The sequence below is a fragment of the Theropithecus gelada genome, chromosome 2 (assembly GCF_003255815.1).
Source record: "Theropithecus gelada isolate Dixy chromosome 2, Tgel_1.0, whole genome shotgun sequence".
Lineage (NCBI taxonomy): Eukaryota > Metazoa > Chordata > Mammalia > Primates > Cercopithecidae > Theropithecus > Theropithecus gelada.
In genome coordinates, this window is record NC_037669.1 from 110,998,264 (window position 1) to 111,022,942 (window position 24,679).

Sequence of the window (24,679 nt, forward strand, 5' to 3'; positions counted from 1 at the left end):
AAAAAAAAAAAAAAAAAAAAAAAAAAAAAAAAAAAAAAAAAAAAATTATAGGGTACTAAAAAAAAATCTAACAAAATATGAGTTCCTTTATAGAAAATTACAAAACTTATTGAATGACAAAATGGAAACATGAAAAAAGAGGTATGCTATGTTAAACACTTACTCAATAAATATTTATGAAGCACCTACTATATAGAAGGCACTGTTAAGTGCTAAGGACACAGCAGTGGACAAAACCAAAGAGCTTAAACAATAACCTTAAACATAGAGCTTAAACAAGGATGTGGATTATAGATTAATCTATAAATTCAATGTGATTGTCATCAAAATCTCAAATAGGACTTTTAAGCTTGATGAACTAATTCCATAATCCATACAGAAAAATAAATGCCTAGAAATACCCAGGAAAATTCTGGAAAAAAAAATATGGCTTCAACCACAGCATCAGAAAAAAAAAAGAAAGAAAAATAAATAAATATGGAAAAAGTGCTTGCACTAAAAGATATCAAGGCTTGCCACACCAATGCAGAGATAGACGAATAAGATCAACAGAACACAACTGAGAGACTGAAGAGAGACCCAAATGTGAATGGCAAGTTAAACTATAAAAGGGTAGCCAGGCACAGTGGCTCTCAGCTGTAATCCCAGCACTTTGGAAGGCCAAGCCAGTGGATTGCTTAGGCTCAGGAGCAGGAGACAGGGCATCACGGTCGCCTGGGAAACCCTATCTCTACAAAAAATATAGAAATTAGCCAGATGTGGTGACACATGCCTGTGTCTCAGCTACTTGGGGGGCTGAGGTGGGAGGATCACTTGAGCCCAGGAGGTTGCAGCTGCAATGAGCCGTGGTGGCACCACTGCACTCCAGCCTGGGTGACAGAGTGAGAGCATGTCTCAGAACACAAACAAACAAAATGTGTGTGTGTGTGTGTGTGTGTGTGTAAAGGGTGATATTGCCAGGCACGGTGGCTCATGCCTGTAATCCCAGCACTTTGGGACGCAGAGGGGGGCGGATCATAAGGTCAAGAGATCAAGACCATCCTAGCCAACATGGTGAAACCCTGTCTCTACCAAAAATATAAAAATTAGCTGGGCATGGTGGTGCGTGCCTGTAGTCCCAGCTACTCAGGAGGCTGAGGCAAGAGAATCGCTTGAATCCAGAAGGCCGAGGTTGCAGTGAGTCAAGATCGCGCCACTGCACTTCACCCTGGTGACAGAGAGAGACTCCGTCTCAAAAAATAAATAAATAAAAATAAAAATAAAAGGGTAATACTATAAATCAATGGGAAAGGTTGTACTACTCTATGAATCATAAAACAACTAGTTATCAATATGAAAAAATAGATTCCCATTCTTCATACAAATACAAAAATAAATTATACATGGATTAAAGACCTAAAACGTTAAAACAGTCACATTCACACACACTTAAATAAAAATGTAAAAACTACTGTAAGAAATGTGATATAGTTTGGCTGTGTCCCCACTCAAATCTCATCTGGAATTGTAACTCCCACAATTCCTCCATGTCATGGGAGGAACCCAGTGGGAGGTGATTGAATTATGGGGGCGGGTCTTTTCTGCGCTGTTCTCATGATAGTGAATGAGTCTCATGAGATCTGATGGTTTAAAAAATGGGAATTTCCCTGCACAAGCTCTCTCTTTGCCTGCCACCATCCACGGAAGATGTGACTTGCTCCTTTTTGCCTTCTACCATGATTGTGACACCTCCCCAGCCACATGGAACTGTATTAAACCTCTTTCTTTTGTAAATTGCCCAGTCTTAAGTATGTCTTTATCAGCAACGTGAAAACAGACTGAAAACAACCTAGTACAAAATGTCTTTATGACCTTGAGGTAGGAAACAATTTCTTAGACAAGATACAAAAAGCACAACTCATAAGACAAAAAGTTTAATAAATCTAACTAATTCAAAACTTACAACTTCTATCCTACAAAATAATTGATAAACAAAGTAAAACGACAAGCCACAGACTCAAAAGAAATTTAGTAAGGCACAGAACTCAAAGGAAATCTAGTATGTAACAAACAAAGGTTTGGTATCCAGAATGTAAAAATAACTCATCACACTTATAAGAAAAAGATAAATCCATAAAGAAAATAGGCCAAAAATATAAATAGGCAAATCCAACAAGAAAAAAAAACAGAATAGAAAGTACAAAGAGATGTGCCAAATATTCAGATGCCACTTCATAATCATTAGATTGGCAAAAACAGAAATCTGACCAAGGGTTGGTGAGAGTGTGGGAAAGCAAGAAATCATAATTATTGCAGATCGGAGTGCAAATAGGTACAATCACTCTGGGAAGAGACTTGGCACTATCTAGTAAAAACAAAGAGAAGCATAACATGAGCCTGCACAACCATGTTGTGCAGATCTAGAGATCTATTTCCTGAAGAAATCTGGCACTTGTACCCCCAGGAGAAGTGTACAAAAACGTTAATTGCTGCATTCTTTACAGTAGCAAAAAAATAGAAACAATCTAAATGTTCATCAATAGGAGAAGAGAATAAATTACAAGGTACTCATAAGATGAAAAACCAAACAACTATTGAAATGAATACATCCAGATGTATCTCAACATGGACAGATCCCAAAAGAAATGAAACATTTGGATGCTGAGGGGAAAAACTCTTCACAGAATTATAGGTAGGCGTATGATAGCATTTATCTACATCTTTAAAACATATAAAGTTATACTATATTTTGTTCTTAAATATGCATTTGTTAATAAAACATACTGGCATGCATGACACAGAAAAAGTTCACAGCAGTGGTTACTTCTGGTGAGGGAGAGGGACAAAAGGAACTTGAATTTTTAAGGAAGCTCTATTTCTTATACTAAAAAAAAAAACAAAACAAATCTGAAGCAAGAATATTCAAATGGGGTTTTTTTCCTGATTTTTGGATCCATGAGTGTATCTGTACTTTTCTGTATTTTTAAACCTAGTTTTTTTGTTTTCCAATTAGTCAACCTATGTATTCTTAAAAACACCAATCAGAAGTTTAGAGGAAGAAAAATAAAACTGGTTAAGATAAGGTTTGGGAGACTCTCTGGATTTTGCAAACAGTGCTGTTTTTGTTTCTCATCATCAAAGGGAAACAGAAGTTACGTGGGCATGGTCAAATCTCCACGTGAGAAAGCACATTGAGACAACCTTACAGGAAAGACATCAAGGCCAGTTCTCTGAAAGTGCGGCTCTCACCTCTCGGACATGTCTTTTCAGGTGCATGTATACACTCTGTCCAGTTTTTCGAAAATGTCTTTCAACATGTTCCCTTCCAAAGGCCAAAAATGTATTCATGCATACATAGAGTCCGCCTTCAGAATTCTAGAAGAAAGAGAAAAAGTGCATTAGCCAAGGATACCTAGCCAAGTAGTCAGATACAGAAAGAGGGAAAGGGAAGGAAGGCAAACGCTGAAGATAAGGCCTGGCAAAGGGCCACCGAGGCTCCTGCAGTCATCATCAATGACCCTTCGGCAGCTCCACAGACACCCACAGCAGTGGTTTCACCCCAGCCCTGGCTCCAAATGCTCCTATGGACAACTGGGCAATCGTTTCCCAAATGCTGGCTACGTTCACAGTGAGGTGAGATCCTCAGAGGCTCTAGGAAATAAACATGCTTGTCTGACAATAGGGCAAAGGAAGAGAAAGGTAGAAAAAAGTTGGCAAAACTTTCACTGTAATATTTTATCATCGTTCTTCCTCATTCATTGGTGCAAGTCTCCAGGAATGCAAAGTTTTAGGTCATTTTAGCAGGAAAGGGTTCTTCAAAGATATTGTTCCCTTTCTTTGGTGACACATGATATTTGATAGTATTCATGAATAAACTATAACAATGTAGCGCTGGGCGCAGTGACTCATGCCTGTAATCCCAGCACTTTGGGAGGCCGAGGCAGGCAGATCACAAGGTCAAGAGTTCAAGAATAGCCGGGCGCGGTGGCTCAAGCCTGTAATCCCAGCACTTTGGGAGGCCGAGACGGGCGGATCCCGAGGTCAGGAGATCGAGACCATCCTGGCTGACACGGTGAAACCCCGTCTCTACTAAAAAATACGAAAACTTAGCCGGGCGAGGTGGCGGGCGCCTGTAGTCCCAGCTACTCGGGAGGCTGAGGCAGGAGAATGGCGTAAACCCGGGAGGTGGAGCTTGCAGTGAGCTGAGATCCGGCCACTGCACTCCAGCCTGGGTGACAGAGCGAGACTCCATCTCAAAAAAAAAAAAAAAGAGTTCAAGAATAGCCTGGCCAACATGATGAAACCCCATCTCTACTAAGAATACAAAAATTAGCCGGGCGTGGTGGCGGGCGCCTGTAGTTCCAACTACTCAGGAGGCTGAGGCAGGAGAATTGCTTGAACCTGGGAAGCGGAGGTTGCAGTGAGCCAAGATAGCGCCACTGCACTCCAGCCTGGGTGACAGAGTAAGACTCTGTCTCGGGGGGAAAAAAAAAAAAATGTAATAAATAAATACAGGTCGAATATCTCTAATCCAAAAGTCTAAAATGCTTCAATGAGCATTTATGTTAAAGTGTCATGTTGATGTTCAAAAAGTTTCAGATTTTGGAGCATTTTGGATTTCTAATTTTCAGATTAGGGATGCTGAAATAGTAAATATAATGCAAATATTCCAAGATCCAAAAAAAATAAAAATCTGAAACACTTCTAGTACCAAGCATTTCAGATAAGGGATACTCAATCTGTAATAACAATAAGTACATAATAAAGGATGAAATCTTATAATGCATGTTATTGCATATCTGATATGCTTCATGTATATTGTTGTCTTTCTCTCTTTTTGTTATTGTTTTCTGTTTGTTTGTTTGTTTGTTTGTTTCAACAGCATCTCACTGTGTTCCCCAGGCTGGAGTGTAATGGCAGGATCCTGGCTCACTGCAGCATCAACCTCCTAGGCTCAAGACCCCTCCCACCTCAGCTTCCCAAGTAGCTGGGACTATAGGCACGTGCCACCATACCCAGTTAATTTTTGTATTTTTTGTAGAGATAGGGTTTTGCCATGTTGCCTAGGCTGGTTTCGAACTCCTAGGCTCAAGCAATTTGCCCACTTCAGCCTCCTAAAGTGCTGGGATTACAGGTGTGAGCCACCATGCCCAGCTTATGTATATGTATATTATTTCAATGCTAACCACTGCAAGTTGCTTATTGTTATTTCTACTTTACAGTATCAAAAAAAAAAAACTAAGGATAAGTCACTTACCCAAGTTCACACAGCATGGAAGTGTTAGAGTTGAATCTATTTCTCCTTTTATCCCTCCATGCCACATTTCAAAGCACATAATATTATTTAGTTAAAGACATACTGCTACAATGACAGTCAAGGATATGTTTGAATTTTAGATACTTGATTTTCTATCTTAATTTCATCTCTTGTTTTCTCTCACTTTGCTTAACATGCTTTTCTATAAACTTAAGCTACAAAATTAGCCATCCTTTCCTCAAAGGAAGAGGATTTTCTTAAGCTATGGTTAGTCTCACCTGTCCAAATAATAAAAATAATAATAATAAAATAATGTAAAACTAACTTTTGAATGCCTGACAAAATTGCCAATAAATACCTTACAAAATTCCTTACAGTGCATTTCAGTAGAGCACAAAGTACAATATCAAAACAAACATTGATGTTTATTACATATATATTTAAAAATTGTTTAAAATTCCAATAATTTTGTTTAAAATTTGTTTAAATTCCAATAAAAATTGTTTAAAATTTGTTTGTTTAAAATTGTTTAAAATTTGTTTAAAATTTAAATTCCAATAAAATTATTTAAAATTCCAAAACATTGTTTAAAATTCCAATAAAGATTGTTAATTTAAACAATTTTCTAATAATAAAATTCTCCAACATTGTATCTAGAATTTCTAAGTGAGGATATAAACAGTCCTCTCACAATGTGAACACTTAACCATTAACTCAAGTATGTGCCTCTTACTGTAGCATACACATTGCAATAAGCAAATTAAATAAATAAACAACAGGTATAAAAATCACAAAGAAAGAAGTAAAATGGTCTCTATTTCCTAATGACAATACAGTCCATATGGAAAATTCTAAGAAATCTACACAAACTAGTGAAAATAACAACTAGTAAAAGCAATAAGTGAATTTAGCAAAATCACACGCTACAAGTTCATAGACTAAAGTCAACCGCAATTTTAGATATTAGCAACAAACACTTGCAAATGAAATTTTTAATGCTTGACTTCAAAATAGCATCTAATCCCAGCATTTTGGGAGGCTGAGGCAGGTGGATCGTTTGAGCCCAGGAGTTCAAGACCAGTCTGGGCAACATGGAGAAAGCCTGTCTATAAAAAAAAAAAAAAAAAAAAAATACAGAAATTACCCAGCCTGTAATCCCAGCTACTTAGGAGGCTGAGGTGGGAGGGTCACTTTAACCCAGGGAGGTCAAGGCTGCAGTGAGCCATGATTGTGCCATCCATGCTGGGTGACAGAAACAGACCCTGTCTCAAAAAAAAAAAATCCAAAAAAGCTTATAATTATAATATAGCTTGTGTTTCTGGATAACTTTTCTACCTTTACATGAAATCATTTAAATAAAATTAGAAAAGTCCTTCAACTAGAGACAATACATTACATGCATTTAATCAACAAATTAGGTAAATATTTTCAAAAGAGTTTTCTAAATAAACATGTTTTTTGGATAGATAGACCTCTTAAGAAAAACATACTGCATCACTATAATAGTCAATTATTCATTAAATCCATTAAATTAAGCATCACATATTGTGATTTTAAAAAAAAGTTCCATTCTCTTCCAATAAAATGTAATTCAGTCTATGAATTCGAGCCAGAAGATTTACTGGGGAAAATAGGGAATTTGTAATAGAGGTCATGCACTGTCACCAGCTAGCTCTCTGGCCTAAGGCAGGCTGACATATGGGGCTCTGAGCTCCAGTGTTCTCCGCTATAAACATGGCCATAGCAGTAATTTCCACCACACAGAGTTGCATGAAATTTAAAGGGGGTGAAATACATCAAAGTGCTTTCTGTGATATATGACAATACATAAATGTTGTTTATTATATATTATGGGCTAATTATCATTATCTCATTATCCAAATCATTTTATAATTGGGGAAAACAAGCAGAAGGTAGAATAAGTGAGTCTGACAGCCACATAGGCTGGGAGTAACAAATACTAATCTGTCAGAAAAAAACACTAGGCAATTAGTAGAAGAACCAAGAAATTCGCAATCAGAAGAACAAAAATGTTCAAGGACAATATTTTTCTAAAGAAAAATATAGAAATACTCTATAATCCAAGAGTTTATAGTTTCTTAAGTAATCATAGTCTTTCCAAATTTCATTGTCAAGGGTTTTTTTCTTATTAGGGAATCTGATGGAAATTTATTTTATTTTATTTTATTTTCTCATGGAGTTTTGTTCTTGTTGCCCAGGCTGGAATGCAATGGCACAATCTTGGTTCACCGCAACCTCCACCTCCCGGGTTCAAGCGATTCTCCTGTCTCAGCCTCTCGAGTATCTGGGATTAGAGGCATGCGCCACGACACCCAGGTAATGTTGTATTTTCAGTAGAGAGATGGGGTTTCACCATGTTAGCCACGCTGGTCTCCAACTCCTGACCTTGTGATCCACCCACCTCGGCCTCCCAAAGCGCTGGGATTACAGCATGAGCCATTGTACCCGGCCAGAAATTTAACATACCAAACATGAATTCTCAATTTCTGAAGCTGCTTGATAATGTCACAAAGTCCATAATCAAAGAGAAAAATTCTTTGACACTCAGAATGGAATGGCCAGATAAGGAAGGATTTCATTATGACATCAACAGGTGGCTGGGCACAGTGGCTCACACCTGTAATTCCAGCACTTTGGGAGGCAGAGGCGGGTGGATCATTTCAGGTCAGGAGTTCGAGACCAGCCTGTCCAACATGGTAAAACTCAGTCTCTACTAAAAATACAAAAGTTAGCTGGGCATGGTGGCAGGCGCCTGTAATCCAGCTACTCAGGAGGCTGAGGCAGAAAATTGCTTGAACCCAGGAGGCGGAGATTGCAGTGAGCCGAGATCACACCATTGCACTCCAGCCTGGGCAATAGAGCGAGGGAAAAAAAAAAAAAAATCAACAAGCTTGTTCCACTGGACACCAAGGCTGGCCACAGAGGTAGTGTGTGCCCCTCTACAGGGCCAATGCTGACAGGGAGGCCCTGCCCAATGCGCTCACCAGTAGTTCTAAAAATTCAGGGAACATTAAGACAGAAAACCCTTCTAAACCTATCACATATAGAACAAACACCCCAGTCTAATGATCTATGCTTTCTCCTTTCTTGCCCTATTAATGTCTAAATATTGGTCCTATCATACACTGTCTTTCACATACAGACTCAGCACCCCATGGCCTCTGCTCCCAACAGCTTCTTTCAATCCTGATAAAAAGTCATGTGGATAACTGTCTCCCAATTTCCTTGTGACCAAAGCACAGAGAATGGTATACAGCCCACAATCAAGCTAAGCTACCTGACTCATAGAGTTTCAAACCCTCAACCTCATCCTCTCATTAACCAGCCATCTTCTCACTAAGATCACCAGCCAAGGAAGCATGGTAAAGCACATGCCTCCATGTGCACAAAAGGGCAGCCAAGAAATCAGGCAAGTGCAAGATGACGGTGAAATGCAACCAGAAGAATCAAAGGACAGTGTACGAGTCCATTCTCATACTGCTATAATGAAACACCCAAGACTGGGTAATTTATAAAGGAAAGAGGTTTAACTGACTGACAGTTCCATGTGGCTGAGAAGGCCTCAGGAAACAAAATCATGGCGGAAGGCAAAGAGAAAGAAAGGCACCTTCTTCACAGGGCAGCTGGAAGGAGAAGTGCTGAGCAAAGGGGGAAAAGCTCCTCATAAAACCATCAAATCTCATGAAAACTCACTCACTATTATGAGAACAGGATGGGGGTAACCAACCCCATGATTCAATTATCTCCCACCAGGTGCCTCCTACGACATGTGGGGATTATGGAAACTACAATTCAAGATAAGATTTGGGTGGGGACACAGCCAAACCATATCAGGCAGAATACAAAATAAAACTTTTTTTAAAGTAATGGTGGTAGAGTGCTCTATTAAATTAAAATAGATTACAGGCCAGGCACAGTGGCTCAAGCCTGTAATCCCAGCAATTTGGGAGGCCAAGGTGGGCAGATCACTTGAGGTCAGGAGTTCCAGACCAGCCTGGACAACATGGTGAAACCTCATCGCTACCAAAAATATAAAAATTAGCCAGGCGTGGCGGCACACGCCTCTAGTCCCAGCTACTTAGCAGGCTGAGGCAGGAGAATTGCTTGAACCCAGGAGGCAGGGGTTGTAGTGAGCTGAGAACACACCACTGCACTCCAGCCTGGGCAACAGAGCGAGACTCCGTCTCAAATAATAATAATAACAATAATAATAATAATAATAATAATAATAAAAATAGGTTACAGATAAAACTTATAGAGCATTGGGGAAATTTTTTTTAAAAAATTAATGGTAGCATAAGAATGGAGGCTCCAGAAATATATGCATTCTAAGATAACTGTTTAATATATGTCAAATCACAGGAAATACAAAAATGTGGAAAAGAACCACCAATAAAAGCTACTAGGAAAATTAACATCAGTATAGAAGAAAATTAATCTGGATCTACAACTTATATGAAACACGGTAATAAGGTCCAAATAGATCCAAGAAATAAGCAATTACAAAACTAAAAAGAGCAGAATCATACATTCAGCCCACTTTTAAAGGGGAAAATAATTTCTGGCCAAAAAAATTAGGGATATCTTCAGAGATGATGTAGTTTAGTTTAAAAATGTAAACACCAGTGACCATGTTTTGTACCACAAAATGTAATGAAACAAATAAAAGACAAGATAATGGGGAAAAACATAAAGTACAGTGAATAAAAGCATGTATCCAAACTATATAAAAACTGATGAATCACAAGATGTCATCAACATTCAAGTTCAACTTAAGAATTTTTTTTTTTTTTTTTTGAGATGGAGTCTTGCTATGTCGCCCAAGCTGGAGTGCAATGGCGCGATCTCGGTTCACTGCAAGCTCTGTCTCCCGGGTTCACGCCATTGTCCTGCCTCAGCCTCCCAAGTAGCTGGGACTACAAGCACGCGTACCATGCCCAGTGAATTTTTTGTATTTTTAGTAGAGACAGGATGTTAGCCAGGATGGTCTCGATCTCCTGACCTCGTGATCCTCCCGCCTCGGCCTCCCAAAGTGCTGGGAAAGAATTTTTTTAAAGATCATTTGGTTTCCAATATGAGAAAATATTAAAATCAAACCATCACATCCTCACAACCTCCTTAAGTAAGCATAATAAAACCATCTCAAGGCACAGGTACATGCCTCATAAACCAGTAAAAACTATTAAAATTGCACAGCCTGAAGCCACAGACAAAACCCGTATATCTTCTCCTACAATATAAATCAGTTCAGCCTTTCAAGAGAGCAAAAAAAACAGTGACCCTTTGACACTGTATTTTCCCTTTTGGCCCAAAAGAAGAAAAGAAGAAAAAAAGAAAAACGAATTTGTACAAAAATATTCTGCACAGAATGTGCAGTTCTGTGCACATTCACTATCTATAATAAAACAATGTAGCAATGACCCCAAATAGAGGAATTAAGAAATTGTGGGATATAAGCACAAGAAAATACTGCAACATTATTTAAAAAGACAAATTTATAAATTGTGTGCAATGAGTCTTGCTTGGTCTAGAGTGGTGCTTCTCCAACTATTGTCACGATGGATGAGGTTGTTTCTGTTTTTTGTTTCGTGTTGTTTTCATTTGTTAAGGAAAGATACGTGGTCCCACTGCACATGGCTAGTTCAAAGCCCCAGCCAGATATGGTCTTACCACACACTTAAGTTCCACAAAACCCAAACCAGTCTATGTCCTAGGCAAACAGATCCACTGGTCACACACTTGGCTTTGACTGCAATGTCAAGTTGCTATCGAAATCTCAAAACAGGCCACGCACAGTGGCTCACGCCTGTTAATCCCACCACTTTGGGAGGCCAAGGCGGGCGAATCACCTGAGGTCAGGAGTTCGAGACCAACCTGGCCAACATGGAGAAACCCCTGTCTCCACTAAAAATACAAAATTAGCCTGGCGTAGTGGCACATGCCTGTAATCCCAGCTACTCAGGAAGGCTGAGGCAGGAGAATCACTTGAACCCGGAAGGCAGAGGCTGCAGTGAGCCAAGATCGTGGCATTGCACTCCAACCTGGGCAACAAGGGCAAAACTCCATCTCAAGAAAAAAAAAAAAAAAAAAAAAAAAAAAAATCTCGAAACACTACTCTCAGTGCTGTACTCATCTCTCAGCCCAGTCAGCTGACACACTTTAGGTAGCACTTGTCTAGGGCTAGGTGAACTCGGCCCAAGTCTAAGAGTGTCTCATCCACCAGGAAAGCATTATTTAAAAGACTTTCAGGACACGAGGTCAAGCCTGCAGCCTTTACAGTAGCCCCATCAATGCCTCCTCACTGCAGGCGCTTCCCAGACTCCACACTCTGTCAGTCTCTGCGTAGGAACTACTCCCACATCTCCCAGCTCAGCCCCTGTTCTGACAGTCCTTGACCCTAAATCTACTTTCATTTCACAATCAGTGTCATGCTCATTGAAATCTATCGCTATGGGAAACCCAAGCTTCCTTCAGTTTGTCGCCAGTACCTTCAGAAGCTGAAATATACATTTGCTCCTTGAAGGCAGAAAAATTGTATCATTTATTGCTAAATCCTAAAAATAGTACCTGGTACAGGGCATGGGGCAGGAAAACTGTGTCATATTCACCACTGAATCCCAAAAACAGTACCTGCTACAGGGCAGGACTGAACAAACTTTTGTAGGATGAATGATAGCTTTTGTCTTCACTATTTGTTATTTGGTCTCTCTCTCTCAAACTATTCCTCAGTGCCCTTCTGATCTGAATTTAAAATGCTTCACAGCACAGGTTCCACTTAAAGTCTCTGGCATGACTAAACAATGGGAATTCTCAAAATAAAACTCATGGCCACGCACAGATAAACAGCCGGAGGCACCAGCAGAAATTCTAGCTTTTCAGGTTTGTTTGGCTGAAGTCACTCTTAGCACCCTGGACACTTGAACCCCACTGCCCCAGCCCTCCCACCTACTGTAACCAAGCCAGTCTCACATGGGTTCTTCAGGAAAGTGGCTGCCTTCTCTGCACCCCCATCCCACCTTGGATCCTACCTGCCTCCTGTGCTCAGAGGACACCCAGCCCAGAATGACCAAAGTGCAGTTCTGTGCACAATCTTAAGCTAAATGGATTCTAATGATCATTTTTATGATGCACTAACCAGAAACTTGACCAAGATGCAAGACTTTGACATCCAAAATCACAAGAAAGTCAAGAAATACTGCACAGGGCTCTATAAGGATTTCCCTTAACTTCTCCAGCCCCACAATCAAACAGTAAGAAAGAAGCAGCATTGGCCGAGCACGGAGGCTCACGCTTGTGATCCCAGCACTTTGGGAAGCAGGTCAGGAGATCAAGTCCATCCTGGCCAACATGGTGAAACCCTGTCTCTACTAAAATACAAAAAATTATCCGGGCATGGTGGTGTGCATCTGTAGTCCTAGCTACTCAGGAGGCTGAGGCAGGGGAATTGCTTGAACCCGGGAGGCAGAGATTGCAGTGAGCTGAGACCACACTATTGCACTCCAGCCTGGCAACAGAGTAAGACACCTTCTCAGAAAAAAAGGAAAAGAAAAGAAAAAAGAAAAAAGGAGCAGCATTAGAAGCCCCATGTATTGTTAAAATCCTGTCTTCAATGCATTTCAATATACATACAGTATATACCTAAGCCATTCATTTACTGCTTTATATTGTATCACTCTATGTGCTATTCAGAAGTAACATCAAAGACAAAGTCACTTATTTTTATATTGCCTGCCGTTTAAAAGAATGTTAAAATGGTGGCAAATATAAAGGTCAAGGTTGCAACATGTTTCAGAGTAGCAAGTGAACAGTCATTTTAAATAAAAATACACTACATTGTCAATCGGTAGGTGTTCAGAGAACTTTGTTTACGATGATGTTTTCTTGGCAACCAGCCTTCCCACTGGAAGACAGGAAGGGAGCGTGAGTTTATGTGAGCAACGCGCTCAGGAAACACAGTCCCTGCATAACACTTGTTTTTATAACTACAGAACAGTGTCTCCTGTGGAAAACAAGCGGTCATTGCTGCAAAGAGAAACATAATGTAGGTAGATGGAGTCACAACAAATCCAGGCCAGGACAAATCACATACTAACACCACGGGAAGACGGTGACTCACACACCCTTGGAAAAGGAAGGCCAAGACGACCAGAACACAATATTTTCTAGAACATTGACTCAAAAAAGAGCAGACAGGAAAAAAAATTAACCAAATGAGCTGCTTGTAATTGTAAAAAAAAAAAAGCAACCCAAATGCCCAAGAACAGATTTGCTTAATAATTTATGGTACCTCCATGAAATGTAACACTCTTCAGCTATTTGAAATTGACTTGTGGATGACTATTTACGGATAGAAAAAATATGCACATGGTAATTTTGGGTGAGGAAAGCAGGTAACAAAACACTGTGTATGCTGTTATAATATACGTGACATGCACACTCTTCCTGGCATATGATGTTATCTCAGCATGGGGAGACAATGTGGGAATTTGTTTTCTTCCCATTCTCTTCTGGCATTTTTTAATTTCTCTTCAGGAACATAGATTCATTTTTTAATTAAAATACAAATAAAAGTTTTTTAACTGAATGTATTTAGATATGCTCCCTTTTCTCAACCTGGCTTCCCAACCACACAGCTTTATGGGGGCTGTACATTTCCACTACTCAAAGTAAAGCGTGGTGGCAATAACTTGAGATTTTTATTTTTTATCTTTGAGAGAGTCTCACTCTATCGCCCAGGCTAAAATGCAGTGGAGCAATCTCAGCTCACTTCAACTTCTGCCTCCCAGGTTCAAGGGATTCTCCTGCCTCAGCCTCCCAAGTAGCTGGGATTACTGGTATCCACCACCACGCCTGGCTAATTTTTGTATTTTTAGTAGAGACGGGGTTTCTCCATGTTGTCCAGGCTGGTCTCTAATTCCTGATCTCAAGTAATCCACCCACCTTAGCCTCCGAAGGTACTGGGATTGGCCAGGCAGAATGACTCATGCCTGTAATCCCAGCACTTTGTGAGGCCGAGACAGGCAGATCACCTGAGGTCAGGAGTTCGAGAGCAGCCTGGCCAGCATGGTGAAACCCCGTCTCCAATAAAAATACAAAAATTACCCGGGCATGGTGGCACACAACTGTAATCCCAGCTACTCAGGAGGCTGAGGCAGAAGAATCTCTGGAACCCAGGAGGCAGAGGTTGCAGTGAGCCGAGATCATGCCACTGCACTCCAGCCTGGGCGACAGAGCAAGACTCTGTCTCAAAACAAAATAAAAAAATTGTTGGATTGCAGGCATAAGCCACTGTGCCTGGCCAATAATTTGAGATTAATAAGAGATTACCTTGAGATCTGCAGCTGAGGAAATTCGGGAACAAGTAAAATAGAGGTGATAAGGAGTGTAACCTCAGGGAGGCAAATGAGACTGTGATTACAACTGGGAAAAATGAAACTAATCGGGAACACTGTACTCTAGTTGGCTGCCACTCATGTTTACAGAAGGGGGTGGTCAATGTGGAGAATGGAAAAGAAGCCATGAGAGTGAGGCTGTGATGTCTTCTCTAGAGGCAAAAGAAGGCCATGGGGGTGAAGGGCAGAAGGAGTGTGTTCAGTCCCTCAATGCAAGACATCAGAGACCCAGCAAGGGTGATGCCCTAATGACATTTACATCCTAGTAAAAAGAGACAGGCAACAAGCAAGAAAGAGACATCAAAGATAATTCCCAGCAGTGATAAGACGAGCCTGAGGATTGGGGTCTTTATACAGACAGGAGACAGGGTTGTCTCTAGGAGGCTGAGACTTCAAAGATGATGAGTAGTCAGGCAAGCAAAGAAGGAAGAGTACCCTCTCCAGATGCAAAAGCATGTGCAAAGGTCCCAACTCCAAAAAAAGCTTGGCTACTGCTTTGAAGGATAGAAAGCCAGCCAGGTGCTGGAGAAGCATGAGAAAAAGGTGGTGACAGTACAGAAGGAGAGGGCTGCAAAGGTCAGCTCAAGAAAGCCTTGCACGCCAGGGGAGAGCTGGGTGCACACTGGACAGAAGCAAAGCCACTGGAGGCTTCTAAAGTGAGAAGTGCCATGATCTCATCTACATTTTTCAAAGATCACTCTGGCTACTGTGGAAGAATTATGGCAGGGGGAGGGTCAAGAGAATATGCAGTTGAGAGGCTACTGTATAGTCTAGACCCACACTGTCTAATATGGTAGCCACTAGCCATATGTGAATATTTAAACTTAAATTAAGTTAAATTAAAACTTCAGTTCCTCTACCGCACTGGCCAATTTTAAGTGCTCAACAGCCAAAGATGGCTAGTGGCTACCCTATTGGACAGCTCAGACACAGAATAATTCCATCATCTCAGAAAGCTCTTTTAGACAGCCTTTGTCTAAACAAGGCCAGATGGTGGCTTAGCCTGGGGAAGGTGACAGGAGAAAGAGGGAAGGGGGCTGACAGCAGAGACAGGGAAATGGGCAGTGTCAGGATATTATTGTATTTTATTTATTTATTTAATTTTTTGTTTGTTTGTTTGTTTGTTTTTGAGATGGAGTCTTGCCCTTTAGCCCAGGCTGGAGTCCAGTGGCGTGATCTCAGCTTACTGCACCTCTGCCTCCCGAGTTCAAGAGATCCTCGTGCCTCAGCGTCCCGAGTAGCTGGGACCACAGACGTGTGCCACCACACCGGCTAATTTTTGTATTTTTATTAGAGATGGGGTTTCACCATGTTGGCTAGGCTGGTCTCAAACTCCTGACCTCAGGTGATCTGCCCGCCTTGGCCTCCCAAAGTGCTGGGATTAGAGGCGTGAGCCACTGTGCCCAGCCAGGATATAATTTTAGGATAGAGCACACTAGCCCAGGAGATGGATTAGGTGTAGAGGCATGTGGAAAAGGGTGGAAGTGAGGACAACTCCTAATGGTTCTGATTCATTACTGAGTACATAGGAGCACCCTCCTGTCTCTGCCCAACTTTTGCTTTCATCAAGCAACCACCTACCTATTAATTCAACCTCTCAGGTACTTACTTCCATGTCCGAATGACAGACATGAGTGTTCCAATAACCAGAGCACAGATCTCCAGTATATTCTCGCTTCTGGAGCAAACCAGACAAGAGTTTTAAATTGCAAAAATTAAGCAACCATAAACAAGAAGCAAATGAGCAAATTAAGCACCCATAGGTAAGAAGCAAGTGAGCAATAAGAAAGTAAAACAAGATTCCAGATCAAGGGTGGCAAGCATGCAACACACAGAAGGGGGAAATACAATGGAGAAAAGCATTATCAGAAAATAGGGCTGGATGCAGTGGCTCATGCCTGTAATCTCAGCATTTTGGGAGGCCAAGGCAGGCGAACTGCTTGAGCCCAGGAGGTCAAGGTTGCAGTGAGCCAAGATCACACCACTGCACTCTAGCCTGGACAACAGAGTGAGACTTCGTCTCAAAAAACAAATAAACAGAGAAAGAAAGAAAATAGGCTGGCTAGCAGGGAATAACCAAACAGGTCACCAGTAAAACAAAATTACCAGAATACAATAATTGCAAAATCTAAAATCTTGGTTTCAACAGCAGATTCAGTGAAATAAATGTGTCCACATAAACTAGGTAGGAAAGAACAAATGCATGTAATCCCAAGAGTATTGGCCTTGCTGCTAAACACTGATAAAACATCTGTGGCCATGAAATGTTAAGAAAAAAATGGAAATACTAATCCAGCAGCAGGCATGGTGGTGCACACCTGTAGTCCCAGCTACTCAAAAGACTGAGGTGGGAGGACCACTTGAGCCCAGGAGATCGATGCCAGCCTGGGCAGCACAGCGAGACCCCATCTCTAAAAAAAAACATATAAATAAATAAATGTTGAAATGTTAATGCAGTAATGATTCCTCCAGCTTGCTCTGACTTTGAGTGTCTCCCTTTCTGCAGAGGACTCCTATGCATTAGAGCTGTACAGCCTGGTCCTGCACAGCTAAAGGCAGAGTCTGAACAACTCAGTTTTGACTACACTATAAATTTAGTGTTCTACTGAGGCATCATTTATTAACTTTTTTGATAAGTATAAAACTGAAGCAGCCGGGCATGGTGGTTCATGCCTGTAATCCCAGCACTTTGAGAGGCCAAAGCGGGCGGATCACCTGAGGCTGTGAGTTCAAGACCAGTCTGACCAACATGGAGAAATCCCATCTCTACTAAAAATATAAAAATTAGCCAGGTGTGGTGATGCATGCCTGTAATCCCAGCTACTCGGGAGGCTGAGGCAGAATAATTACTTGAACCCAGGAGACAGAGGTTGCAGTGAGCCAAGATCGCTCCATTGCACTCCAAACTGGACAAGAAGAGCAAAACGCTGTCGCAAAAAAAAAAAAAAAAAGAATCATTCCTCTGGGTATTTTGAGCAATGAGGATACTGACCCCACCGCAGCTGGGGAAGGCCAGAGGCAGGGCACGAAGTTGAACTACTACAATACTCTCAGGACAAATGGGTAACATGGAAACCATCAGCATACGAACACAGTGAACTGGGCACCTGCAGCAGTCCCCAGCTTACACACAAAAAGAAAATGTGAAACCACCTTGTCAACAGTACACCTTTTATAGTCATTTCTTATTTTTATTTTATTTTTTAAAAGTGATGGTTTTCTTCAGGATGAAATCCCCCTGATAAACACGAAGATTGAATTTCCAGGCTAACCCATAAAAGCCTATCCCTCGGATCTGAATTTGAGTATGAACAATGGCCCAGAACAGAGTCTCCATCAAAGAGGCCAGCAAAAGCTTTCACTGTTGAGTAGCGCCTTACGCAGAATTACCAAGTAAAAGAAGTCTCTCTTCGGCAACCCTAAGATTCCATAAATGCCATTTCATCTTCTCGAAGGGAACCCCTCATTAAACCACTAATAAAAGGGCAAGTACCTCTGCTACATATCCACTAGCTTAAAAGTGAGAGCTAGGGAGGGGAGAGTTCCAGAGAGAACAGCAATAAGATAGGTTGAATGGACAGCTGTGATTACAACAACCCTGCAAGGTAAGGCACTACAAAGGGGGAAACCAAGGCTCACAGGAATTCAGTGACATTAAAGCATTTGTTGAAGTCACATGGCTGCTAAGTAGTAAGTGGAGGTGGATTTGAGCCCAGGCCAGTCTAGCCCCCTGTGGGCTGCCTGGTGCTACTGAGAAGCAGATGTCGTTTTGGTGACAGGAGCCAGGTGGGCGGCTGTCGGCAAGCACACGCTCTCGTGGGGGCCTGGGGAAAAGAGCAGTTTCTCTTTTTTTCAAGACTGTTTCATTCAAGGAAAGCAGGAGGGACAGGCAAAGGAGGGCAGCCCCACTCAAGTAAGCAGCCTGCACCAGGCACCCTGCCAAGCTTTCCTGAGGGGCAGGAGAGAGGTTTCAGCAGGCTTTGCCAGCTCCACTCCCCAAATGCAAAAGGACAGCTGGAGTCCCTGGGAAGTGGCCACTCCAGATTGACAGCTCCCTGACAAAAACAGTGGCAAGACCCAAGGTGCTGGGCTTCGAGACACTGGTGAAGGAGCTGCAAGACAGGGGCCCTCACAGCCCACTTGTCCTAATCAGCTTGTGTCCAGCAATAAAACCGGGGACCTAGAGAGAGAATTCACACCAACTGAGGCTTCTTCCAAAGAACAGGCTGGACACTCAATGGCAGAACCTGCCCCAAATGGCACCTCCAAAGGAGCAATTCAGCAGCTTTACACAAAGGATACAATATGTGAATTACTTTCAACCCTGCTTCCTGTAGCCACTCCCACCTATTCCTCATTCCACTTCCAGAACAGTAGCACCAGAGGACAACCATCCCCATGCTGTTCCCTTGCTCATAATTGGCTGGTCCCTCAGGTCTAACCTTATCAAGACAACCTCTTTTACATCCCACAGAAGATTCAACTTTGCTTTCCCGTCTCCCCAGGAATCTTCTCTTCCATAAGACAATTTTTACTGTCTCACATGCAAGTCAAGTTGGTCCCAATTCCATACCTTTGTTCACCCTTCCCCTCCAAAGTGCTGCCTCTTTGGATTCCATCCAGTTGTCCAGGCCAGTAACTCTTCTAGACTTTGTTGATTATTCCCAGGTCTAAAATCTCCTCTCACAAATTTTAAGCACCACACTGTTTAAAGCTTAAATATCTAGCTGGGTGCAGTGGCTCATGCCTGTAATCCCACACTTTGAGAAGCCAAGGCAGGCAGATCACTTGAGGTCAGGAGTTCAAGAACGCCCTGACCAACATGGAGAAACCCTATCTCTACTGAAAATACAAAAATTAGCTGGACAAAGTGGTGCATGCCTGTGGTCCCAGCTACTCAGGAGGCTGAGGCACAAGACTCACTCGAACTGGGGAGGCGGAGGTGGCAGTGAGCCGAGATCACACCACTGCACTCCAGCCTGGGCGACACAGCAAGACTCTGTCTCAAAAAAAAGAAAAGCCTTAAATATCCTGTAAGTGCTGCAGGGTCTAACTTCATGACTCATCAGGGTTTAAAGACCAACTCTGTCATGAAGCCATCTTTGAACAAATCCTTGAAGAAATTACCTAACCTCTCTGACTCTCCATTCCTCATCTGTAAAACAGGGGCAAAATCGTAACTATAACATGTAAGCCAATTACTATCATAATTAAATGAGATGATGTACATAAAGGTGCCTGGCATAGTATTTGATTCATAATAGACACTTGACGGACTGGAGTTAGCTCAAGCGGTTACGTCCTCATGCCAGACTTTGCATAATGGACACTTGAAATTAGCATACACACTCCACTATGATAGAGATCCATGTCACACTCTTCTCTGCCATGGTCCTCTGTTTCCCTCCCACTTACACCCTCTCTCCCCCTATAATACTTCCTGCAGCGCAGAGTGTACAGTAAGCCATAAGTCAGTATTAACACTTGCTAATTAACACAAAGCAGAATGTTTCCTTTTTAATCTTTTTTTTTTCTTTTGAGACAAGGTCTTACTCTGTTGCCCGGGCTGGAGTGCAATGGCATGATCATGGCTCACTGCAAACTCCACCTCCTGGTTTCAAGCGATTATCCTGCCTTAGCCTCCTGAGTAGCTGGGATTACAGGTGCCTGCCACCATGCCAGGCTAAGTTTTGTATTTTTAGTAGAGACGGAGTTTCACCATGTTGGCCAGGCTGATCTTGAACTCCTGACCTCAGGTGATCCGCCGACCTCGGCCTCCCAAAGTACTGGGATTATAGGCGTGAACCACCGTGCATGGTCTTTCCTTTTTAATCTTACCACATGAGGTACATCCTATCCCGCACCTCAAGCAACATCTCTGTCCAGAGGCATATTCAGATTCATTACATTCTTGTCATTGTTACATTGTCCTGTTGTTCTAGCCCTAAAAATAGATGTTCGTGTTCACATCTTCCCTGTGCGTGGGAACAAGGGGAGTCCTACCTGATCACCACATTACTGAACAGACCAGACAGAGGCCTGATCTGCAACCATAGATCCCAGTCCTTTTGTCATCTCCCTGAGGGGCCCAATGTGGGATCTTTTACCAAGCACCCTAGAACCACAACACAAGTAACACTCAGCAAGTACCCAAGACACTTTTCCCTGGCTTTTCAAGGGTCAAACCTATGATGTTTCAGATAATAAGATAACATGAAAATACCATACTGGCAGCTGGGTGCGGTGGCTCATGCTTGTAATCCCAGCACTTTGGGAGGCTGAGGCGGGCGGATCATTTGAGGTCAGGAGTTCCAGACCAACCTGACCAACATGGTGAAACACTGTCCCTAGTAAAAATACAAAAAAAATAGCTGGGCATGGTGGCACACGCCTGTAATCCCAGCTTGAACCCGGGAGGCGGAGGTTGCAGCGAGCCAAGATCATGCCACTGCACTCCAGCCTGGGCAACAGAGCGAGACTCCATTTAAAAAAAAAAAAAAAAAAACAGAAAATCAGAAAAGATACAGGCTTAATGGCACAGGTTCACAAATTGTGTGGTTTTTAGTTCTCTACTCTTTTCCTTTTAATTCTCCAAGACCTCAGCTATTCCACATCCCCACAATCTGTATCCCACCCATGACAAAGATGTAGAAAGTGAAAGCAAAGGAAAACAGATATCTAACTCAGCTTATGAGGATGGGAGGAGTCCTCACAGAGAACACCTGAGCTGGCTTTAAAGGACCAACAGGGCTTTTCCAGGGGGCTGAAGGGTGAGAGAATGCATTCCAGGTCAATGCAAGAGCATGAGCAAGCACATGGAGGGGCAAGAGCACGGAGCACCTAGAGAATAGAAAGTCCTTTGGGACAGAAAGAAAGTAAGCAGAGGTCAGGAAAGCTGGATCAACAGCTTTGGATAAACTGAGGTGATGTGCCATGTTAGAAAAGTCTGAATGGCACCATTGAGGATTTCAAGGCAGGAAAATGACATGATCAGACCTCTATTTTTAAAAATATCTGAGAGTGCAGTGTGACAGACTGGAAGGGAAAGCAAGGTGGTTGTTAGGAAGCTTCTGCAACAGTCCAGGCAATAAAGGATGAGGGCCTGAGCCTTAGCAATGCAAGGGTAAGAGGAGGATATACCAGAATTTGGTGATTAATGGGATGTGATGCTAAAAGAGACAGTGAGATAGCCATGTTCATAGCAGCACGATTCACAGGAGCCAAAAGGTGGAAGCAACACGGTGTCCCTGACAGATGACTGGATAAACAAGATGCGGTGTATACACACAATGGGATATTATCCTGAAAGAAAACTGACACAACAACATGGATTAACCTTGAGGACATTATGCCAAGTGAAATGAGTCAGTCAAAAAGGACAAATATTGCATGATTCCACTTGCATAAAGTACCTAGAGTGGTCAAATCTGAGAGACAAAAAGTAGAATGGTGGCTGTCAGAGGCTGAGAAAAGGGGAGAACAGGGAGTCATTGTTTAATGGGTACAGTTTCTATTTTGCAAGATGAAAAGAATTCTGAAGACAGACAGTGGTGATAATTGCAAAACAGTGTGAATGTACTTCAATGCCACTGAACTGTACATTTTAAAATGGTTAACATGGTAAAGTTTATGTTATATGTATTTATTTTATCACAATTTAAGAAATAAAAAGAGCGAGAGGGAGGTAGAATGGATGATACCATACATCTCTCAATCTGGGGCGCTGAAATGGATGGCCGCTCCTTTAACTGAGCTCCAGTCCATAGGAAGAGGAATGCAGGGGAGGAAAAAGAGAATTCAGAGTTGCACAGATGTCCAGATTCAAAATGAGCAGAGAACGTGAACTTTTCCAAAACGTCTTCCTGGCAGGATCAGCATTATCTCTCACATTCCAAAGCTCTAAAAATGGTGCAACTTTAAAGGTAATGAACTACTGTCCAAAAGGGACAGCAAGTGACTTCTTGATTATGATTTTAGAAAAGCAGGATTTTAGGGTACACAGGGCAAATGACACAAAGACATCTATTTCACTCCTTTCTGAAACCCCAATCAAAGGACAGCAAAGGGATTTTTTAAAGACATAAGCTATAGCACTAAAGTCTGGAAAGCTGGACTAAATGAATGCTAAAAGACTAAGATGGCGACAGAGCTGAATCCTAGGCCAGCAGCAGGGAAAGCCAAGATCCAACCTGATCTTCACCCCAGAATGCCCAAAAGACTCCAGAACTGGCAGTTCAAGATAACTCTGGATGATGGGGTGAAGTAGGCGCTAAAATAAAGAAAAAGAGTTTCTATGTAGCCATCAGAGCCCCAAATCTCACCTCCACACCCAGACGTTCCTCCCTTTCCTGGCAAAGAACTGGAGAACGATTCTCTAAAGCAGATGAAAACAAAGGTTTCGGCGCTGGGGAAGAATGGGCTTAGTTAAGAATAGGGGCACCATCAAGACCATGGGGACTAAGAATGTATGCGTATCAGTCCAGATTTGGTCAGAAAATAGATGCTATTCTAGGTATTACAGGCAGGAAGAGATTTGATACAGGAAATTAAAAGCTTAAAAAATCATGGGAAGGGCAGTGAGAGCCATAGTCAGAGAAATCACTGCCTATGTTCAGGAAATCAGGATGTGCAAGCGTCACAAGAAACTGCACAGATGACGTCAGATCCCCCACCACTGAGCTAACTGTGTCCCAGAAGGACACTCAGATGCTGCTAGGAAAACCTCAGATCGACCAGGTGCCACAGTTGCAATAGGAAAGTGGCTGGCTTCTCCTTCTTTTTTGCCTTCTAGATCTCTTACTGGAAAAATCAATATCAGAATCTTACCACCAAGAGACTCTGGGAAATGCAATGTCCAGGAGCCAGCCCCTGCAATGATGGGAGAAGCTTAGCAAAGCACAGACACAGCTGAGAACCTACAGGCACTATCCAGCTGGTATCCAATACCCAGATGGGGGGACCACCTTCACCCTCTGCTCCCACTCAGTTCCCTGAATATTGGCAGACAGGCCTATATGTTCCAGACAAGAGATCAGAATAGTCTCCTAACTGGTAGCCAAAGGAAAAAAAAAAATTAAGACACTAACATTTAAGCTTCCCCAAATAAACAGCCCAGCCAGGTCACCCTACAATGAAACTCACAGTTCAGAGAATAAAAAAAAAATTCCTATCTATGAAATAGTCAATTCCCAGCTCAAGTAGCTCTGATTTTTTCAAAAAGTGTCGATCAAATTCTCTAAATTTTAATTTGCTTCAAAAAGAATGTGCATGCAAAATATGACATCTATGCTTGAGCTAAAATTAAGACAATAATTTAATGTGAACCCATAAAAGCTACATTTCAGGTGAGGTATGTGACTAGAATAAGTGGTTATATCTTCTTACCTAAACTCTAGAACTTTGGTTTCCAAAGTAAGGCCTGGTAACCCTGTGACACCCCAGAGTCTTTAAGTAATTTGGGAGGTCAAAACTATTATCATAACATGAAGTTACTTGCCTTTCTCTCTCTCATTCTCTCACAGCATACAGTGGCATTTTCTCAAGGCTACATGACATGCAATGACATCATTTCGAAAGCTAATAGAATGTAATTGTTCAAATTGTTTTAAATTTTTCTCAGTTTTAATTTCTAGTATGGTAAATAGCAGCAGACATCACACAAAAGCTTTTTGTGGTTCTCAAAAATGTTTAAGCATATCAAGAGGTCAGAAAGCTTGAGAATCACTGCTTGAGAACAACTTTTCAGCTAGTTGCTTTTGGAAGGAAACTTTTGACATGTGAAACTAATAAGATCTACTTTAAGTTTGTATCTTCAAAGTGGAAAAAAAGTCTGTCTGCTCCTAAATTTTGCTTTACTGCCTGGTATCAGTTTATCCATTAGGAGGAAGAGTTTTCCACAGAGATCCTAAATTAACTTTTTTTTCTCCCTGCAAGTAAGCATTATGATGGGAAGTCTCCTTGCCTGCAAGGCAACGTGCATAGTACAATGGTAAAATGCAGAGAATCTACAGGGACTCAAACAAATACTTGT

The 24,679-nt window shown here is 41.8% G+C and overlaps 1 protein-coding gene across 2 annotated transcripts in view; it reads right to left on the reverse strand.

Annotated features, from left to right (window-relative positions):
- USP13 (ubiquitin specific peptidase 13) overlaps window positions 1–24,679 on the reverse strand; it is a 135,984-nt gene that overhangs the window by 103,686 nt on the left and 7,619 nt on the right. For both annotated transcript variants that reach the window (XM_025377547.1, XM_025377548.1), the window contains exon 2: window positions 3,229–3,354. In XM_025377547.1, coding sequence (XP_025233332.1) covers window positions 3,229–3,354 — 126 coding nt within the window. The remainder of the gene's footprint in view (window positions 1–3,228; window positions 3,355–24,679) is intronic.